This window comes from Podarcis erhardii, assembly GCF_964252035.2.
Source record: "Podarcis erhardii genome assembly, chromosome: 6".
Taxonomy (NCBI): domain Eukaryota; kingdom Metazoa; phylum Chordata; class Lepidosauria; order Squamata; family Lacertidae; genus Podarcis; species Podarcis erhardii.
The window spans coordinates 59702657-59724757 of record NC_138510.1 but is presented as its reverse complement, the minus strand read 5'-3'; the positions used below and the strand labels follow the sequence as shown (position 1 = coordinate 59724757).

General features: G+C 40.6%; 1 protein-coding gene across 5 annotated transcripts in view; it reads left to right on the top strand.

The window, feature by feature from the left end:
* Window positions 1-22101, top strand: part of DAB1 (DAB adaptor protein 1) — a 643380-nt gene that overhangs the window by 602627 nt on the left and 18652 nt on the right. For all 5 annotated transcript variants that reach the window (XM_081867205.1, XM_081867206.1, XM_081867208.1 and 2 more), the window contains 3 exons: window positions 14229-14285; window positions 20299-20361; window positions 20978-21086. In XM_081867205.1, the coding sequence (XP_081723331.1) occupies window positions 14229-14285; window positions 20299-20361; window positions 20978-21086 (229 nt within the window). The remainder of the gene's footprint in view (window positions 1-14228; window positions 14286-20298; window positions 20362-20977; window positions 21087-22101) is intronic.

The window sequence follows — 22101 nt, the reverse complement described above, 5'->3', positions numbered from 1 at the left end:
CATCAGTTATGATTTGAATGGGTGTAGGTTTTTGGAAAGATTTATTCCACTTAAGCTGTCTTTCTGTCGCATTCTTATATAGCAGTAGTAGAAGTAATAGTAGTTATTCACACTGAAATATACAAATATATGTGCATGGATGTATGTAGGTGTACAAGTGGTTACTCAGAGCTACAAGTCACAAAAATATTTTTACTAATGCAAATACGAAAGCCAATTTGGATACTAAAGATCCTGGAGGAAAACTCACTATGTCTAGCAAGTCAGTAATTCCATGGATTCCCCTTAGTATCCGATGACTCACAGTAATCAGATGAAGGTTTGTGAATGGCAAGGTTGGCAATGAAATATACTGAATCTCTCTTTGTATTTCCTATTAGAAGCTCAGCAAGGAATAGTGGTGCTCAGAACACTAATGATAATCTGGTCATGGTTAACACATGAGCTTCACAAATTTTGAGCTTAAATTGGGACCAGTAGCAACAATCTGTTCATGTTTAACTTCTAAACATCCCAAATTTTAATGTTACATTTGTTTGCTTGGTTGCAAAAGACTAGTCAGGATTGCTTACACACAAAGATGTGCTTAGATCCAGTGATGTCTTCTCACTTGTGCAGTGGAAATCTGAAGGGGCAACAGTGGGTCCCCATCCAGAGTTTCCAGGGCAGTTCTTTTGGAGGGTGGGGGGCATGCATAGCACTGCAGGATGAAGAAGGAAAAGCAGACACCCTGTTTTTTTTTCTTGTTTTTTTAAAAAAATATTTTATTAAGGGTTTTCTTGTTTTACAGTGTGAGTGTAATGCCTCGTATTTTTTCTCTTCATGTAACATTTTTACAAATCCGTTTCATTTGTTGAGGCATTAGGGGGAGAAGAAAAAAAAAGAAAAAAAAGAAAGAGGGTGAAGGGAGGGGAGATGGATGGGGGTGGGGTCGGGTAGCGGTGTTTCTATTATGCTTAATGTATGTGGAGTTTGGTGTCAGCGTGCTTGTGTTGTTCACTTGTGTTCCTTTGGTGGTGAGAGAGGTTGGGGTTGGCCTAGGGTGTGATTGTTTGTTTGTGATTGGCTGTGGTGATCTTTGTTTTTGTGTGAGAGTGAGGTGGGTGGGTGTTTTGGATCAGGTTAGCCATATTGATTTGTATGCTGTTGGTGGATTATTGTCATTGTCCTGTTGGGCTGTGTATGTGATAAAGGGGAGCCATACTGGGGTGAAGGTGTCTTCTTCTGTTTGTCCCTGTGTCAGTTTCAGTTTATTAGCTAATTTTTCTAGTAGGGCTGTTTCCCATACTATTTGGTACCATTGGTCCATGCTTACTCCTGACAGGTCTCTCCAGTGTCAAGCAGCCACCTTGTTGCATGAACAGGCACCACTCACACTATTTTGAGATTTCCCCTATATGTATAATTCAAAGCAGATCATTAAATTTAATCTCATACCTGCTTTTAGTAAGTAAGACTAACCCTTAACTACTCTCTTAGCATTTGGGCCAAAATCCAACAGAAGCTTTCTTGCACAAGCCCCATTGAAATTAATGAATGGAAGCTTCTGCTGGATCATGGCCTACAAAATGTTTAAGTAGATTTAACCAGTGAAATTTAAGTTTAAATCATAGTTCTGAAAACTTATCCAGATCTAGATTTCTGTATTCACTGGATGTTCAACTCTTAAATCCATGTTTTCCAATACGAAACTGACTGAAAACGCCAGTAGTTTGTAGTTGCAAAACTAAAGAGGTTTTTAAGAGACCAGGAGAATTTGGTTTTCCCAAGCAAAAAAGAAAGTGATCTACTTGTAAAGGATTTTTTTTATTAGTTTATTTAAAATAAAGATGGTGTTTGGGGGGGGGGGTGTAGACCAGCAAGAGACACAGAATGAACCCCATGTTACAGATGCACTTGTAGGGCTAGAATCATAGTTTATTTATTTGTCTTGATATTAGTACCATTTGTCAGGGGAACTCTGGTGATCATTAATGGCAAAGCTTGAGTAGCAAAGGTGAAAAGTGTTTGTCTCAGTGCAGAAATTGCACCATTGTAGCAGAAGCGTTTGTAAGCAGTCAACATGCAGCTGCTGCTGTCGTCTTTGCAACCTATGTTATCAACTTTGTGTCATGCTCTATGTTTTCATAGAATGTTGTATCTACCAATGCACATATCACTGTATGTTGTGTGTATTTGATGAGCCTTCCTGCCCTGTTGTATTATTAAATGCACCTTGGTATGTTTTTCTTGTACCTTGGATTCAAAAGTAGTATCCAGATGGCATTCGGGGGAGCATCTGCAGGCACTGCCCTCCAGCAATGTGTGCAGCTTGCTTAAGCAAGGCAGGAGACCTATTTCCACAATTCCATCTAGACATTTATAATCACATTAATGTTGCATTTATTTTTTCCTTGAGCATATATAGTATTTGCTAGATGGCAGTTGTGAGATGAAGATGTCTTTATGAATGAAATACTTCTCAGCTATAGAAATTGCACTGGAAACATTAATATTTCTTACATAATATGTTCCTTCACTGAATTTCTAGGTCACATTAAGTTTTGTTTTTCAAGTTTTGCTCCTTCAAAGCAAAAATTACCTTTGTCTTCAATTTCTATCTTACAAATAAGAACAAATAGTGTAGATTGGGGTAGTGACAAATATAGCATGAATACATTGGTGCGTAGGGTAAATCTGAATTCATGTTTCAGAACAGGAGAACTCATCACTGCTGTCCTGTGTTCATTGTGATGTGCAAATCCTCTTTAACTTTCTGCTAGGGACATCAATATGCTGTCAGTGTATTTCAACAATAAATCCTTCTCCCTCACTTGATACTTTTGCAAAGTGCAGGAATATCAAGGCTATAAATGCCACAATATTGCAAACTAAAAAATGAAAAATGTTGACATCAGTTATCAAGATGCATAGTCACATCTCCTGGAGCAATTATATTACAGTGGTGCCCTGCAAGACGAATGCCTCGCAAGACGAAAAACCCGCTAGACGAAAGGGTTTTCCGTTTTTCGATGCGCTTCGCAAGACGAATTTCCCTATGGGCTTGCTTCGCAAGACAAAAATGTCTTGCAATTCTTGCGATTTTTTTCGCTCCCCCCCCCTTTTCTAAGCCGCTAAGCCGCTAATAGCCTCTTAGCCACTAAGCCGCTAAGCCTTTAATAGCCACTAAGCCGCTAATAGCGCTAAGCCGCTAAGCCGCTAATAGGGTTGCTTCGGAAGACGAAAAAAACGCTAGATGAAGAGACTCGCGGAACGGATTATTTTCGTCTTGCGAGGCACCACTGTACTGATTAGTGTAATGTTTCCTATTGGAATGATCCACCAATTATTCCTCTCCTGGTTCTGAATGAATTCCTGTCCTTTAATCCTTACCAATTTAGGGTGTGTGAAGAGGGCACATGTCCAAACATATAACAATCCAGGGAAGCCTGCTTTTAGACCAAGGGAGAAAACAAAGGTACTGCAAAATCCCAGCTATGTTGCAATTGCTGAGTAGTGCAACACTACCAGTAGCAACAAGTCAAAAAGAAGAGGCCCCCAGACCAGGAAAAAAAAATCATTGAAAAAAGACACTTTGTCAGTAAGACTTTTTCTGACATTTTTAATTAAGAAAATTATGTCTGTTACTGTTACATTATTCTCTTTAAATTAATTCATTTTATTCTCAAATTACTGCTCCTGCCTCTAATTCATAGAGCACCTGCACCTGTCTCTGAAAGCAAGCATCTTTCCTCTATTAATATTCCAAAAACATAATAAAAGTTGTAACTTTATCAAAATTCTCCTTGAAAATGTACTGTTTGTTTTTTATGCTAGTTTGTTTCCACCAGTTCCCATACCACCAGAAAAGTGATGAAGGGTGCTTTCTGGCCATCTCAAAAAGCTAGCTCAAAAGCATGTTGCAAACAGAGGTGTAGGGATGTGATGCAGAGCATCTGTAGCAGAGGAAGTATGCTTTTCCCTCTTGGAAAACTGTGTACTGCTGTGTGCATACACTCCTTTAAAACTAACAGATGCCACATTACAGGGAAGCAAACATTTATCCCATTGTCTGCACATGGCCTGAAAGATTGCTGATATCACAAAGAATGGGGAGAGCCTGTTACTGCCTTCACATATTGGCCCAGCACTGATGGAATAGTTTTTGTCTCCTTTTGCTGAGGGGGTTCTAGAAAAAAACATTACCGAGAGCCTTTTCTTTCTTCCTTTTTGAGGGGGCTTAATCTTAAATCAATGTGTTTAGCTATAATTCACATGATCTCCCATCCCGCCAAGCATGTTCACTCAGAAATTTTATACCTTCAGCTCTTCAGTAGAGAACACTGGTACTTTCTTAAATAGCCTCTCTTGTTTTTGTGAGTTGCAAACTATTACAGGATTTGAAAAAGAGTTTTCCTGCCAGTTTAGGGAAACATTTGTCAGTTTAATGCAAGATAAAATGTATTCTTATTAAGTTAAGTCTAAGGAATTAAATAGAGAATTTCCCTTTATTTTATCCTGAAAAAGCATAAGATAACAAGGTCTGGCAAAATCTTAAATGTGAGGAAAATGTTATGCCAATGTTTCATAAAATGTAATACATCCTCTCAATTTGAATGTGGCATTTCTGAATCTCAAAGTGGTATTCTGCTTGTTTTAACTCCAGCTCTTTAGAATATTTTCTTTCTTTCTGAAAATTGAAAAAAAAATATCTGCAAGCTGTTAGCTTCTTCTGAACTTGAGCTGATTTGCCAGATACAACTTTTAGCTGCCTTTAAAATTAAATCTTTAGATCACCAGATATGAATATAGTAGTGATATAGGTATGTCCTAGAATTGGGATCTGCCACGTATATGATTGCCACATCCTATCATGATGTTCTCCCATGCAAATTTACTTGTACAGTGGTGCCCCGCAAGATGAATGCCTCGCAAGACGGAAAACTCGCTAGACGAAAGAGTTTTCCGTTTTGGAGGTGCTTCGCAAAACGAATTTCCTATGGGCTTGCTTCGCAAGACGAAAATGTCTTGCGAGTTCCTGCGGGTTTTTTCCCCTCCCCCTCCTTTTTCTAAGCCGCTAAGCCGCTTATCCGATAAGCCGATAAGCCGCTAAAAGCCGCTAAACCGCTAATAGCGCTAATCCGCTAATCCGCTAATGGGCTTGCTTCGCAAGATGAAAAAACCGCTAGACGAAGAGACTCGCGGAACGGATTCTTTTCGTCTTGCGAGGCAACACTGTATGTAAGTGTGTTGTTCTGGACTTCAATCATTCCTATTCAGTGGGGATTTTGCTGGAGAACTTCCTATTAAATGGCACCTATGGTGAATTATAATTATGAATTGATTGTTTGCTTGTTTCTGCCACCAATGAAAGCTGTAGATCAGAGAAGCCTGTCTGTGTAATGTGGGTGGGTGGGTGGGTGGGAGCGCACCTAGTTGGTGAGAACCCAACCTACATATTATTTGCTGTCCCAAAGGACACATGGTTCTCTGCATAAGACTAACTGACAGATAGTGTGTTCTAATGTAATTGCACTCTTTGGCTAGGTTTGACAAGGTAATCCATTTGAATGGCCATCCATTTGAATGTAACCCTTGAATGGTTACAGTCCCCTTTTCTCTCACTTATACCTTCTCAAATATTTGAGGAAGTCCACAACAAAAAAATGCTTACCGTATTTTTTGCTCTATAAGACTCACTTTTTCCCTCCTAAAAAGTAAGGGGAAATGTGTGTGCGTCTTATGGAGTGAATGCAGGCTGTGCAGCTATCCCAGAAGCCAGAACAGCAAGAGGGATCGCTGCTTTCACTGTGCAGTGATCCCTCTTGCTGTTCTGGCTTCTGATATTCAGAATATTTTTTTTCTTGTTTTCCTCCTCCAAGAACTAGGTGCGTCTTGTGGTCTGGTGCGTTTTATAGAGCGAAAAATACGGTAACTTACCCATTGAAAATGTGTTAATAGGTTACACAACAATTTTACCCCAGACTACACAACATATACAGATTTGGGATGTGATGGAGCAAATGCAGTGTACATGGAGATCTCAGTTTGTGCAGGGAAAATTTTCCTTGACTTCTAAGGCTACAGAAATGATCTACATGCACCATGAGAATCACCATATGCAGAGACTGGGTTGTTTTGTTTTTTTGTTTCTTTAATTGATGAGGATGGAAAGGTTCTGCATGTGGGATTTTGGATCATGTCACTATAATGGGAAAATAAGTACTTTAATCAAGTTGATTCCTGTAATGAACAGTCTATAGAAACCTGGAAGAAACTCTTCAGGAACCGTTTTTTTAATTTTAATGTTTTCAAACAAAACAGCTGAAGTCCTCCCCCCCCCCACTGCCCTTTACATTATTGGATAGATTGGAAGCACCTCTTTTGATGTTAGTTTTGATGTCACAAAAGATGTTGGCCACATGGAGGAGGCCATGGCATGACTTGTTCCAATGCTAGCATTGCTCAGGAAAAAAATATGGCACTGGAAGGAGCTCAAATGACCTAGATCTGTTGATTTTGTAGTGGCATAGCAAAAGACTGCAGTTATGCTATTCAGGTCATATCAAAGTAGAGCAAAAATATTACTTTTATTAGTAAAATGTCTAGACTCCTTCCAGCCTGTACCTGAGGAAGCTGCAGTTATTTACCTCATAGTGGAAACTCAGGAGGAATCTCTATTAACCTATAGAAATGACTCTGCTCCAGGGCATCTAGCAGAAGGTAAACAAAAGGGAAAGATAATGATGGTGATAATTAATTATTTCACCTCAGTAAAGTGTCTGAAAGCAGCACAATTGTCTTATTCCTCAATATTTTCTCCTTACCTCAGGCACCAGTGACCCAACCCACATTCACTGGTCCCCTCTCTCATCAAATCCCACTTTAGTTAAATGGGCAAAGAGTTCCCTGCTCCCTCTCTCATCAAATTCTAAGGTCTTGCAAAACAAAAATGGATCCTTCCCAGCAGCATTACCAAAGAAGGGCAAGTTTTACTGTGGGTGCAACCTGTAAAGTGAGAGGACATATTCATTCTCCATAACATAAATCCTGGGGTCTGCTAGTCCATGTTGAATATAAATTACACTGGCAAGCATGCTGTGTCTGCTCTCATGGACATGAATAATGTGGCTCAACTTTGTAAGAGGCGTGTCTATGCTTGCATATTTATATGTATGTATTTGCAGTATGACTACCCTTTCTTGTTAACCAAGGAACTGTTTCTAGGAGGTGGAAAAAACAAGCTTCCATTCTTGAAATCTCTAAACACATAATTAACAATACCATATAACTTGAACATTTACAGCAAGCATTACACTTTTGTTTTGGATTTGAGTTTTTTTCATATTTGCATAATGTTCTGTGTAATGAGATCCATAGAACTAGGGGTCAAGAATTAAGCAGGCCACCTCTTGACTAAAGTGGTATAAAGGGTAGGCAAAGGTGTGTGGTGTGGGGGTGTGGGTGTGGGTGTGCTGGGCTTATTCCAGCAAGGCAGAAGAAGGAAGAGATGTGCTTTTCCTATGCTATGCTACTATATTTCCTGTTTTAAGGATGTGTCAGGATTGTGAGGATTCTGAAGCATCTCATGACACACCTCCAACATTGGAAGGCCACTGGCTGCAGATGCCTTTCCACAACAGAGGGTGTTTCCACCATTGGAAAGTAAGATCTGACAAATCCTATATTCCTTGGGCATAGTCCCCAGGGGACTATAGCCTTGCAGCCTGGAAGTTTGTTCTTGCTTGTTTCCAAATACCCTTCATAAAAACCAGAGTGCGTTTCCTCTAAAATGCCTGCATTTTAACATGTTTTCCGCTGATTTCAGAGTATTATCCCCACCTTACCTTGTAGCTTAGCCTGCATTTGTATTTTACCCATTTAAATAAGCTTGATACCTTATTCACTCACATTACTGGGCCAAATACAGATAAATTGGCTACAACCAAGTCAAAAGTTATGCCATGCCTAAGTGCTGCTAAAATTTATACAGTGGTACCTCGGGTTACATACGCTTCAGGTTACATATGCTTCAGGTTACAGACTCCGCTAACCCAGAAATAGTTCTTCAGGTTAAGAACTTTGCTTCAGGATGAGAACAGAAATCGTGCCCCGGCGGTGTGGCGGTAGCGGGAGGCCCCATTAGCTAAAGTGGTGCTTCAGGTTAAGAACAGTTTCAGGTTAAGTACAGACCTCCGGAACAAATTTTTCACCCCATAGGACGCACTTTTTACCCTCCAAAAATGAAGGGGAAATGTGTGTGCATCCTATGGGGTTAATGCAGGCTTTCGCTGAAGCCTGGAGAGCGAGAGGGGTCGGTGCTCTCCAGGCTTCGCACAGATCTCCGCAAGCCGTGGGAGCCCGGCGCTGGGCTGCTGCGCCTTGCGGAGAGTTGCCTGTTCTGGGGGCTGGGGTCAGGGGAAGCTCGGGCTTCCCCTGCCCCAGTCCCGCACCTGGGGAGGAAATAAAAAAAAATTCCTTTATTTCCCCCCAAAAAAACTAGGTGCGCCTTATGGGACGGTGCGTCCTATAGGGCGAAAAATATGGTACTTAACCCGAGGTACCACTGTAATGGTAGGACTGTAGCCTAACAATCCTATAGTCACTTTTATTTTTTTTAAAAAAATAAGCTATATAAAATTATGATAAGGTAGCATTTCATGAGGTGCACATAAATGCCTAGATGAGTCAAACAGCCTTAGGGAATTAAGTCAGGAAAGACATTACAAAGATTTCTGGGTGCTTGTTGTGTTGTTGAAAATCATACTATTTAATGAGATTCCTATTTAAGGGTAAACAAACACATCAGAGAGGAGTTTTGAATTAACTTGACTACAAAAATCAAGTTGAGTAGAACAAACCTAAATGGCTCAATACACATTTTGATTATCTGAGGAAGTTCTTCTTTTGAAGCTAGTCAACAAGTGAGGTGGAATGCTTAATGTTCCTTGAATGAATTGTGTTCAACGTCGAAAGATTTTAATGCGAACACTTGCTTATAAATACATTAAGCTACAATTTGAAAATAATTAGCAGTGGCTAGCTGACCTAACCTAGACATTCATCTGGAAGTGATGAATTTGAAAACTGTGTGAGGAATACAAAGGAAACTAAGAACAAGATAACACGCTTCACTCATAACACTCACTGCACTAATGAGAACTTTCTAAGCAGTCATCACCAACCTATGTTCAGAAGTAACAACAAACTGTGGTTAAAGCAAGCCAAGATTCATAAACCAGCTCCAAACTATGGATTCAGTTCCTACTTTGTGGGCCTTGAAGCAAAGCATAGTGATACTGTTTGGGTTTATCCATTAACACAAGCAAAAGTTAAGCCATAATAAACATCTTAAATATTCTAAACAAAAATAAAAAGTAATATTTACAATATATAATGGAAATGGGTCCAGAGGACACCCAAGACTAATTTCACTTAAATGTGAAATTGCTGGCCTTCAATGAAGAAAAGGAAAAAAGTGAAAATTGTCCCTAAGCTCATCTGTGCCGGAGAAAGTAGGCAATGTAAGACCAATTTTTACAAAGAGGTCAGGTGGCGATGGGGTTTCTGGGAAATTACAATCTGGTTAGATTAATGTCTGTTCCAGGAAAGCTGGTGGAAAGCATTATTAATGCTAGAATTACCAAGCAAGCCGATGAAGAAGCCTTGCTGAAGAACAACCAGCATGGCTTCTGCAAGTCTAACTATCCTTTTAGGATTTGTTGAGAGTGTCACTAAGCATATGGATAGGGGAGATCCAGTAGTCACAGTGTACTTGTACTTTCAAAAGCCTTACAACATTTGGGGCTATTTAGTTTAGAGAAAAGGTAAGGGGGGAACAAGATACAGGTGTAGTGTGAAGAAAGTGGCTGGAGAAAATTTTGTCTGTCATAATATTAGAACCCAGGGTCAACTAATGAAGCTAAATGTTGGAAGATTCGGAACAGACAAGAGGAAGTATTTCTTCATGCAGCGCATAGTCACCAAAATTCAATGGCTTAAAAAAGGATTAGACAAATTATTGGAAAATAAGGCTATCAGCAGCTACTGGCAGTGTTCCACGTCCATTGTTGAGGGGAGTATACCTCTGGATATTAGTTGCTGGGAATGCTGTTGGTCTCATGTCCTGCTTGTGGTCTTCTTCAAGGCATCTAGTAAGAAGCTGTGAGAAGACAATGCTGGACTAAATGAGCCACTGGCCTAAGCCAGCAGAGCACTTCTTCAGGCAGTTTCAAATCAAACACACACACACACACACACCAATGTGGGAGTCCCCTGGCAGCTCAGGCATGATTTACAATAGAGACTAGACAGCTTTGTTCTCAGCTTCCAGAGCTTGCATTTTTGAGATGTGTCAGTTTTGAGAAGGCTTTTTAATAATGCATTATTGAGATGAGAGACAAAGCAATTAACTACTTTATTAGATTTTTGAAGCAACATCTCTATCCATTAGGTCAAGACAGTGATATTTTTTATGATTTGCTCAAACGTTTCCTGCTGCAAAGATTTTAAGAATTAAAAACTTCATTAATTGCTTAATAAACTATTCTAAGGCTTGGAGGCCTCCCACAGAGCATTTGCTAATATTAACAGTGGGTGCACAAAGGAGACTTAATGCCAGGAATAAATGATTCCTGAGAATACATTCCTAGGAGGTTTGCAGACCTACATATATTGGGCAAAATTCATTAGAAATCAATTCTATACAAGCTCCGTTAGACTCAGACATGCTCAAAAGGCAGTTTGTAAAATAAGGCACAAACATGATAGAATATCATGGAAAAACAAGCACCAGATTAGCAGCAGGAGGAATTCAAAAAGAGAATGGCTATTTGGAATTGAAATGTACCAATTGCCTAAACTGTTTGCTTTGTCTGTCAAATATGAAGGTGAAGAATCCAAGACCCGGGATTTTATCTAATGCTAGCCCTGCTTAGACCCATTGAACTTAATGAACTTAAGTTAGTTGTATCCATTAACTTCAGTTGGTCTATTAGATGAGTAGGATTAGTATGGGATACAACCTCACCTCTTACTCCCTCCACTCCTTTCTGTGTGTGTGTGTCTGTTTCTCAATGAACATAGCTCAGGTAGACTCTACATTGTATCCTGTTGTTTCACTACCCTCCTACAAATTTTAAAAAACAAATATGATTTTGTCTTTTCCCTTCCACCAAATGACAAATGCCGTGGCAATGGAGAGGCTTACAAAACCCAGACAGGTGCCTTTTAATTTAAACATCAGGTTGAAACATTTGCAACCTCTCTTTCTGTATGCCAACAGGAGGAGATACAACAGTTGTTGAAAGGCTTAATACCTTCCTGGTAGGAGGGTTTTTGCTATTCCCCCTACCCCTTCAGGCAACTTGCTTGTGTGTTCTTCACTGACTGAGCTGTGGGGTCTGTGTGTGTATATTTTGATCTGTGATGAGACAGATTTTCAAGTAATTAGAAGCAGCCTTTACATTTTAACACACAGAGAGAAATCCACAAAGGCTGCAATTATACAGAAAGATCAAGCAATCTAACGTCTTGCTATGCTGCCGGTTGTTTCTGCAGCTCGCTAGGAAGAGGCAGGTGGGGGGTGCAGGAGGGTTTGCTCTAATTGGAGAAACCTTTTGTATTGAAACGTCTAAGGAAAGACAGACAAACGGTGCCAAATATTTGCCCCCAGTTAGAGCAGTGTAGTCCTGTGAAGTCTCCGCTGAAGACTTTTCCACGGTCTAATAGACACTAATGGCTCACCCTTAGGAAGCATCTCCTCAGCGGCAAGTGATGCAGAACAAGAACTGATGGAGGATACAGCCCAAGTGCTCCATGATAATTGGGCACTTGGGACATGCAGTGACATGGCAGGCAACTATTTTCTGGGAGGTCCTGCCATAGCACAATCAGGTTGTTGCTAATGGTCTGTTGAACGCTGCACACATGTTTCTCCAGTGTTACGCTGTTGCTGTTTCTCCAGACAGCTTCATAAGAGCAATCAGTGTTGGTTCAGCAAGGCAGCTGAGGGCACAGCGTGACTCAGCGTGACAGCAATGAAGAATTTTTAGGACAGCTGGAGTGATGCTCAGGAGGAGGAGAAACAAGATGAATCCTGATCGTGTCCCAAGAAAAAAGATAATTTGTTTTAGATTCTGAAAATGTACATGACTTGTAGCAAAGTAATCTATTACTGCATCTCTGCCTTCATGCTTCTCTGAAATCATGTGCTGGTTAACCTTTGTAGGCCTTTCTTAAAGCAAGTCCATAAGTAGTGACTACATATTCTCCTGCTGGCAGGAGAACAATGACCGCTCCCCACTTAAAACGGGGGGCGCCCTTTGCGTGGACACGTGCAGCCCTGGATCTGGAGTGGCCCCATCAGCATAGGCTTTGCCTTCCCTCAGGTGGGATACCTGGAGGTCCCCGCCTACCCCAGTGAGTTGTCCAATCCCACCTGGGGGAAGCGTTGCCAGGGAAACCAGGCCAGGTAGGGGGAGGGATTACCTGCCCACACAATAGAGGGTGGATCTTAATTGGTAATCCTCACTTGGCACCAGAGCTTCTCCCACCCTACCCACCCTCAGTTAATGTCTTCTTTTGCAGGTTAACCTGTCTCCACAGGTATGCGGGCGCTGCTACGATAAGGTCGCTGTTAAAGGGCCGGAAAGGAATTTCCCTGCATTGGCAGGTTTCGCCTTTCCCGTAGCAAAACGTCACAACTTTGGCGGTATCAGGCCTTGGGCGGAATCCTTTAGTCCATCTTCCTCTTTGCGGCGGTGATACCAGGGTTCCCCGTTAAAGGGGTTTTGAAGGGAGGCTTTGGCCGTACGCCGAAAGGTCGTCATTGCTCTCCCCTGCGGCGGCGTAACGGGGACGGCTATCTCTGCTTGAACATATGTTCTCCAGAGCCGGCCCATCCCCCCCCCACACACTGGATAACCCTGATGCTCCCTAGGTCCCCGGCTGGGGACTAGAGAGGGAGAACGCCCAATGCCTGAGCCAAGGTCTACCCACATTTGAAATTTAATAAAGTTGTGGCCAATTTAATCCCATAGCACGTTGTCTAGAGTCGTTATTCCACATGACGGGGGGGGGGGCACTCGGGATCTGGGGACTCCGCCTGTCCACGCAAAAGGAAAATAAATCCTAAATGGTGCATTGGGCCAACTGATAGCTTATAGATACACACATGCTGACTGGGGCCATTGAGATGGGAGGTGGAGTTCAGGGGCTATCTGTACTGGGCCCACAACCAACAAGGGGACCTTGGCATTATTAATTTTTAAAGTAAATCTCTAGCCCCATTAGAATGAGAGTTATTAAGCAAAATGTGAAGCCACAATTCAAAGTAATTGCTTTGAAAGAAATGAGCCTCTTCCTGCCTTTCAGTATTGTTAGCCTATGAGGCAAGCCAAAGTTGTGAGAAAAATCTACATTCATGAAAGCCCTGGGACACCCCAGAACATCTTAAAAATAAACCAGGAAGTCTCTTCTCTAGGATTTGGCCAATGACTAGGGATGGTGGAAGTTGCTGTTCAAAACACTGGGAGGGCACCAGATTGTGGAAGTCTGTTGTAGAGCTTTTCTCCAGATTCAGAAAATACAAAAGGGCTGCCTGGTTCATTTTGAAGGGACTTTCCGATTCATTTTGAAACTTTATTTTTTCTTCCCTGATAGAGAAGTGATTTTGCTCAGAGAAAATAATGGTGAAATCCAATGGTTAGTGTGGTTCCCATGGCTTCCCTATAACTATAGGCAATGGGTGGTGGTTCTGTCCCTTGTAATGTGTTCAGCTGCAAGGATTTATTTTTCTCTTACGAGTGTATGTTGACCATTTTCATATATGAGGAAATATATGTAGGACACAGTAGAGATGGAAGTCATCCTCACCCTAGGGACCCCTGTGTATGGGAACTTCTGTGCTCTTTCCCCTTGCCTCAATGTCCCATATTATAGTCCACTTACACAGCCCAGAGAACTCAAGGGAAGCCACTGAGAACTGTGGTTTTTCTTAAATGGATATTCCCAACCCTTCATTTTCACTTCCCCACACTGGACTCTGTTTCTTTGTACGATATAACCATGAAAACGTATAGTATGTATATAATCACTGAGGCAAGCAAAAGCATCTGACCAGGAAACTATAAAATAGCTCTTGTTCAGAAGTAAAATCAATAATTGTTGAAGTCATCATTGTTGTACTCAGCAGAACATGTCATTTTCATAAATCATTCACTTTCATTTTCATCAATCATGCATTGCAGCTGGAGAATGGAAGCCTGTTGTTGGACATAGATGAAAATCTTGGTAGAGTCACTCAGGTAAGAGAATTCTCAGTAGAAATAGATGAACTCACCAAACTAGTTAGCAGAGTATGACTAAACAGAGATTAGTGCCAGTTACTACAAGCTCTTAAGATGCTGGCAGAAAGCACAAATGTTTGATTATAATCCATATATTTAACACTTTATCTGTCTTTCACACAGTGTTACTCAAACAGCTTGTGAAATTAGAACATGCTGAAATTTCATAAACCCTGAGAAGAAGCTGTTTGAGTCTAACCTGTAGTTCTAAAACAGAACATGGACAGGGTCTTTCCCTAGAAATGCCTTCCATCCAAGGCAAGCCCCAGACATAGTCCCAAAGACAAAGCAAGTCAAAAGTTAGAGATATGAGGTAAAATTACAGTCACCTTCTAGCACCTCCATAGTGGTGAACGGTCTCTCCAAAATTTATGCCACTTACCATTTAGAGTTCTCTTTCTCTGCACAAGGCAATGACAACAAAAATCTAAAAAAAGCACAACTCATTCATATGTGTGTCATACATTGGCTGCCTTTCCATCCCAGCAAATATATAACAGGGTAAAATAAACTCTAGCTAGTCCCATATTTTCTTTCTCAGAGTTTCCTTTGTACATTAGATATTTAGATTTCTAAAATATGAAATCTAAGCTAATTTTCCTATACAAATTGCATCTAGCAAGATCCACATTTAACAAGCAAATGCTTAACAAGCGGTTTGCAGTAGCAGCAGCAGCAGCAGCAGCAGCAGCATGTAAGGTATGGAGATTCTTTGGCACTGGTGACAGAGTGCAAATGCAAATGTTTCCATTCTACAGGGAGCATGATGTTACATGTTGTCAGCTGCCCTGAGTGGTGCATGTACACCTGAAGGGTGAGACACAAATGCTTTAATAATTAAATACCATTAAATATTTAATTACCAACAGAAATACACTTAGGATTCTTGCAGATATAGAAAAACCCTGCATCTGTGATGCTCTTTACTCACAGAGTATGTTTCCATTGCAGAGTGTCTGAGAGGAGGAGTTATAGTGCTTGAATCAGCTAAAACAGGGACTTCCGGGTTGGCGCCATCGCCGAATGGCGGACTCCCTCCGAGCTCCGGAGGGAGCCTGCTCGGCAGGGGCTGGGTCCTACCGCGCCAGCGACGCGGGGACCCTCAAAATCATGGGCGCTGAAACCCATGGACATGGTGACTCGGCTGGCACCTTTTGCGCCCCCCCGACCCGCGAAGGAGCCTTTTTAAAGGCTGCGGAACGGGTGACGGGGGGGTGCTTTGAGTCCTCCGCTTCCCCTGCCGAGCGAAGCCGCATGCCATTCGACGGAGAGCGCTGACTTCTTCTATTGAAAATTTGGACTTAAAAGAATAACCCGTGAGTAATTGGAACCTGGACTAAAAAGGGGGATAAATTTTTTAAAAAAAATAGGAGTGAGCGGGGGAGGCACAAAAAGGAAGTCAGCCCCCCCCCCGTCATAGAGGAGTTAAAGTAAAGGATTTGACAACTAAGATCGAGCGTAACCCTATTTTGACAAAGTTACTAACTTCGCGATGGAAACTTATAAGACTGAGCTGGAGGAGAAAAGTGGAATTGAATTAAAAAGCAACCCACCCACCCCCCCCGGAATCCTGGGAGCGATTTGTGAGAGCACCGGGAGAAGAGAAAGAGAGGTTTTGACAGCTGTCAAAGAGCTGTCAAAGCGGAAGAACAAAAAAGAGAACTTTGTTACGAGGACTTTGCCGGTTACATTTGTTATAAATTGGATATAAATTGTTTAAAACAAGGAATAACAAAACAAAACAAATTCCTTCCAGTAGCACCTTAAAGACCAACTAAGTCAGTTCTTGGTATGAGCTTTCGTGTGCATGCACACTTCTTCATGCACACGAAAGCTCATACCAAGAACTGACTTAGTTGGTCTTTAAGGTGCTACTGGAAGGAATTTGTTTTGTTTTGACTATGGCAGACCAACACGGCTACCTATCTGTAACAAGGAATAACAAGTTATTTTGACTGGTGGGCGTGATCTGGAAGGGAATTGAGTTATTGCAATTCACCTAGAGGAGCTGAGGGATATTACAAGTATTGTTGGCTTGGAACTTGAATAGAATTTTTTATCTCCTGGGAAACTGCAGAAATGGAACACTATTTTGTCTACAGAGGTCTACACACTAAAGGAGACAATAGATTTATCTATTGAAGAATGGAAGGGACTTGGCATAATGTTTTGTTCCTGAATAACAGAGCCTCTGCAGAGGAATTAGAAGCTTTTGGAATTAGAACATTTGTGCAGGAGAGCAGGGAAAAAAAAAAAAGGAGGAGAGAGATCAACAAGAACAACAAGAACAACAAGAATTGGACAAAGTTGGAAGTGGGAACATTTGGGACATCCAGATTTGAAAGGTCTAAAGAAATAAAATTGGAGCTTTTACTCCTAAATATAAAAATCTGGATGGAAGAAATGGGCCTTTTTGAGATAGACTCCTTCCAAGATTGGACATTCGAAATTAAAGATGACTGGTAAAGGACTATGGCCTAGATAGATGTGGGAGCTCCAGGAAGACATCAGACGTTGAAGAACATTGGGAACGCAACCGGGAAAGGGGGGAGGGAAATTTGGAAACCAAAGGGTGTAAAATTATATTTGATTATCTTAATTATATTTTATAATTTTATTTTAATTAATTATATTTGATTATTTTAATCTGTATTGTATATTAAAGGAGGGAACGCGCGGAAGGGAACAGGTCGATTTTAGGGGATGGAAAAATATTTTTAAAATTGGGCTAATGATAATAAGTTCAAAATCTGGGATAAGAACTTGCTGAATTTATTTGTAAAAATTGGAATACAAGAGGGGGGAGGGAGGGGAAGTCCTGGAAAGATGTTATTGAAAATAAGATTTTAAATTGGGATGTTTTGTTCTTTTTATTTTGTTGTAATTGGAAATTTCTAAGAAATATTATTAAAAAAATATATATAGTGCTTGAATCAGCTAAAACTAAAATTATGCACTGTGATGAATGACTGCACGGTGGGGATGGGGCTGTATGCTAATCAGTTATCCTCCTACGCTCCTTTCGCTGTATTGCAACCTTATTTGCACCGCTTTGTTTCTGCTCACTAAAATTTAAAAAGCTGTTGCCAAATAAAAAAAACAGATTTTTGTGCAGCACCATGAGGGTGGAACATCCAGAGGTGAAGTCATCTGAGGAAAAAAAAAACCCACAGAAATGGGTATGGTTAGCCTAGACTTGAGAAAACACTTGAATGTTTTGAAATTTTAACTCCCATATCCACAGTTGAACAGTATCTTTAGTAGAACCAACCAAAATGACAGAAAAGTGTTTCAAGCCTTAAAGTTCTCCAGAACTGTTCATCAGAAAAGATATTACACAAAATAGGATGGGGGAGCAAGGGAAAATAAAAGAAGAAAGATAAGGCTGGATGATGTAGTCATAAGGTCAGTTTGTAGATCTGCACCTGCTGCTTTGGGTATCTGTTGACCAGTTCATATGTGCAACATCCCCCACACAATTGCCTCTGAAAGCAGATGGGCCTGTTAGCCTGGTCAGGATCACTTAAAAGCATTTATTTTAAAAACACTTCCTCTAAACAGCTGTCCTAATTCCCATAGTTGTAGAGGCACTTTTTCAATATGCAGCCATCACGGAAAATGTTCTAGTAAATCAAATTCAAATATGCTCTTTCAAAGAAAATTATTAGCTTCTAAGGAGATCATTTATTTATATTAGCCAAATTAATTTTGATCAGCTTCACTATTTGCATGCTAATGCACCTCCTCAAATTGTTCATCAGTTTATCATATCTTTCTTTCCTGGCATCATTCTGTGAATGTCCAATAATTCACTTTGCAATTACAGTGACAGTCTCAAATGCTGTGCCTTATTCGCAAGCCCAGTTGAAAGTTGAGTACGCTAGGACACTGAGACAACAGTATGCAACTCAAAAACACAGAAAACTGAGTTTCACCTAATCTGTTTTGCTTTCCAAATTATTGGTAGATGTTCTTGTAATGACCAGGAATAACTTAATTCAAAATCTGTGAAGTATTTCCAATGTACATTATACAACGGGAATGTTTACCATCAATGCTTCTCTTCCATCATTTTCTTATAACCTACTTGATTGTAGGGTGGGTGGGTGTACTTGTCCATCCCAAAATAATTCTCTAGCTCCCAAGCTGTCATAAAATTAAAGATTACCAAGAAGCACAGTTTTATCAGAGCCCCTTTGTCTTGCAGAGGCTAAAAAATAATATCTACCAGTGATAATTAGGAAATAAATTTCCTTCTGGAAGTATCTTTTAAAGGAATGGATTAGTTTACACCCTTTTTTGCAACAAAAGGGACACAACCTTTAAAATGATATCTTATTAAATGATTAAATTTTACAGGACCAAATGCTTTCAAAGCAAGCATCTGAAAATCTGCCTTGCCTTTCTTGCGTTTACATGTGGAATAGCTAATCCCTTTTCCTTCATATTAAGACAACGCAGGTGTCAAATTCCATTTTTTTAAAGGGCTTTGTGCTATAAAAAGCATCCAGTTCACTTTCAGTTTTGAGGGCTTTTAATTGGAGTTCCTTCAAGCTCAGGTAGTTAACATCCTTTTTGTAGAATTTGTTCATAAACAGAAGAGAGTTCCAAGCTTGGAAGGCATACTGTTAGAGACTGGAATTTCTTGAGCATTATAGTTAGCTTGCACACTGAACACCTCTAAAGCTCTGCCTGAATGCTGATTTGAATGTAAGGCTCTGTGAAGTTCATGAGAGTCCCAGTAATGAAATAACAGAGTAGTACAGCATACATTATTTAATGGTTAATCATAAGATTGGCTTGAGAAGACTGGCCGATTCTGCCTCTGGAGTTGCTGGGTGTCCGTAAATGGCTGTCTTATTTGGAAAGCACCTCCATGTTCAAATCCAATGCCCATAAAGTCCAAATATTGCAACTAGAGCCCAGATTTAATATGGCATTATCAGCAGTATGATTTTAGCATCCACAACCTGGATTTTTTCATACATATTCAGCACACCCATCCATGATTTGCTGATGGCAGCCTGAAGTGGGACAGGTATTTATGATGATGGAGGCAGGCTGCCCCCCAAAAAAGGGGGGGGAATGGAGAGACCGAATGCAGAAATAAATCAGAAAAATGTATCAAAATGACCAAAATATTTTATTATTGCATAATCTGTTCAGAAACAAAAAATACCTTCTTCAGGGACAATCTTCCTTATTGGCACGCTGCAAAAAATATATATTGTTTCCTCCCTTGCCAAATGCAACTCATTTCTCATAGGTTTTCAGAAACAGGTTCTGCCACATTTGTCCCAACAGTTCATTCCAGAAACTGGGATTGATGCAAGTTAAATGTCTGAAGGATGTAAATTAGTAGTGAAAAAAACACTTGTTGGTGCCTTTAAACAGCCTGCCTTGGGAAGAAATGTATCTAGAACACAATGGTTTAAGTGACAGAAGGAGTCAGTAGAAGATACCTATAGGACAGTGGGAACTGTTCCATTCGATGGATTACAGCTCACTTGGTGAGAGGATGATATGGACATAACATCCTTTGTGGGAGGTTTGTAAAGGCCACTGTCTGGGTACTCATTGACAAGGTAGTGGAACTGAAGCCAGTGCAACCTTTGGATAAATTTCTTCCTCTATGAGGAGGAAATTTCTACGAAGGGCAGGGGGAGAAATTGATCCTGTCTTCTGATCAGGAGGTGGTTCTATGTAAAGATTTCCCTCTTCACACCATCTGTGGATTTATTTATTTATTTTTTAACTCCTTTAATATCTAGAGTGCCAATGAGATATTGATGAAATGACAGACATTTGTTCAGGTTTGCCTCACAGACTGGCCCAAAAAAAATTGCGAGAAAAAAGTTGTTTTGAGAAGTTACTCTTGCTTTCCATTACAAAACTGGCTTCTGTGTTGCTCAGTGGATAAGAGATGAGACATGCCTAAATCTTTTTTCTTTCTTTTTGCAATTCTTTGCAGGCTGTTACCCAACTAGAGCTGTTTGGGGACATGTCCACTCCTCCTGATGTAACCTCTCCCCCTGTAAGTACCGGAGAGAAATGTCCTGCCGCTTTCTCACATGCCACTTTCAGCAGGCTTATTGTAGCAGCATAATGCATTTAGATATTCATGACTAACAATGCCCCATACTGAAGCTGAAAGAATTTCAAAAAGGTCTGCAATCATTTTACCCAGTTTGAATTTTTCCTTATGTAAAATTGCTCATTACCTTTCTACTTCTTTTTCTGCACTAATTGCTTACACTGATCCCCTGTGAAGCTATTAATATCACACAGCCTTAGACCTTTCATGGGGGGTGGGAGAGAACAGGTGCTGTAGGAATTTGCATATATCCTAGGAGCTGGGGAAGAACACTTTCAGGTTTATTTAATACATTACAAATCATAAGAGATTCTCCTGATTCAGTTTCCCATTCTGTTTTCTAGTTGCTGCTGTTTTCCCTTCCCCACTTTCCTGCTGCTCTCCCCCTTCTGCATCTCCTCTCTTATAACCCCCCCACCAGCCCATGCTTTCCTCTCTGCCGCTTTTTTTAATTAGGAAAAAGGATGTAGAGCCAGTTTTTGGCAGCAGAAGCCACAACTGAGATGCCACCCATGTATGTTTAATCAGCACGTTGTAATCTTGCCGTATTTTACAGACCCCTGCAACTCCAGGTGATGCCTTTATCCCATCTTCATCCCAGTCACTTCCTGCTGGTGCAGATGTATTTAGCTCTGTACCTTACAGCACTGCTGCTGTACCCTCAGGTGAGTTTTTCACATCATGTTATATAACTTGAGAACTTAAAGGCCAGTCTGAGCATATGTGGCTTTTAATGGGAGCTATTCTGTTGTACATCAGAACATCTAGACCCTTGATGAATTAGTAGATTTAGTTAGTTGTAGTTCCCGCATACCTGCTAATTAATCAATGACTGCAGTGAATGACCCATTACAGATATAAAATCCACAGATAAAATGAACACCTCCCATCAGGCATCTTATTTACGTCCCCCAACCCAGTAGATACAGTTTACACCATAAGAGTTTGGCAATCCATCTGTGATTCATTCAGTGAACAGCTCCTAAATCCTTCCATATTCTTCTGAAGGCATTTGGGCAACCTCTTTCTCAAACTGCTTAAGTCCTCTTTCCTTGAGACCACTTTCTTTTCTCTTTTGATTTTCTTGGAGTTCCGGGAGCCACAGGAGAAACAAGACTGGTGTTTGTTTTATGTTTTTCACTGTTCTTCGGTGTCTAAAATGCAAACAATGATAGCTTTACCTCATTTCTGAAGCTTGGAATAATACACAGACAATGCATTTGTTCCCCATTACTACTTCTAATTTGTTGAGCAGTTGGTTTTGCTTAAATCCTCTTTCGCTTACGTAGTTTATCGGGAAGAGATAACACGAAGGAAAATGTATGTTTGTCTCTTTAAAATACTGGAAATCCACTATAATGTTAGGTGTGAATTAGCCAGAACTGTGTGTGGTCTGCACTAAATTTCTAGTTTCTGCTTTCAAGTAAATTAAACTTTGTGATTGGAATAAATTGTGCAAAGCAAGTGCATATGCATGTGCATGCATATATTACATGATTTTGCTAGGAAGAAGAGTGTAAAGACATACAGACTTAGGAAGCCTGTAGCTGGTGCACTGTATTGGTGATATTTCTGCTGTTTACTGGGACAGTGTAGGAGTTTGAATGTGCTTGTGCAGCCCTGATCTTTGCCCTGCACTGTCCCAGTAAGCAGTAGCAACACCACGGCCAGAAGAGATAC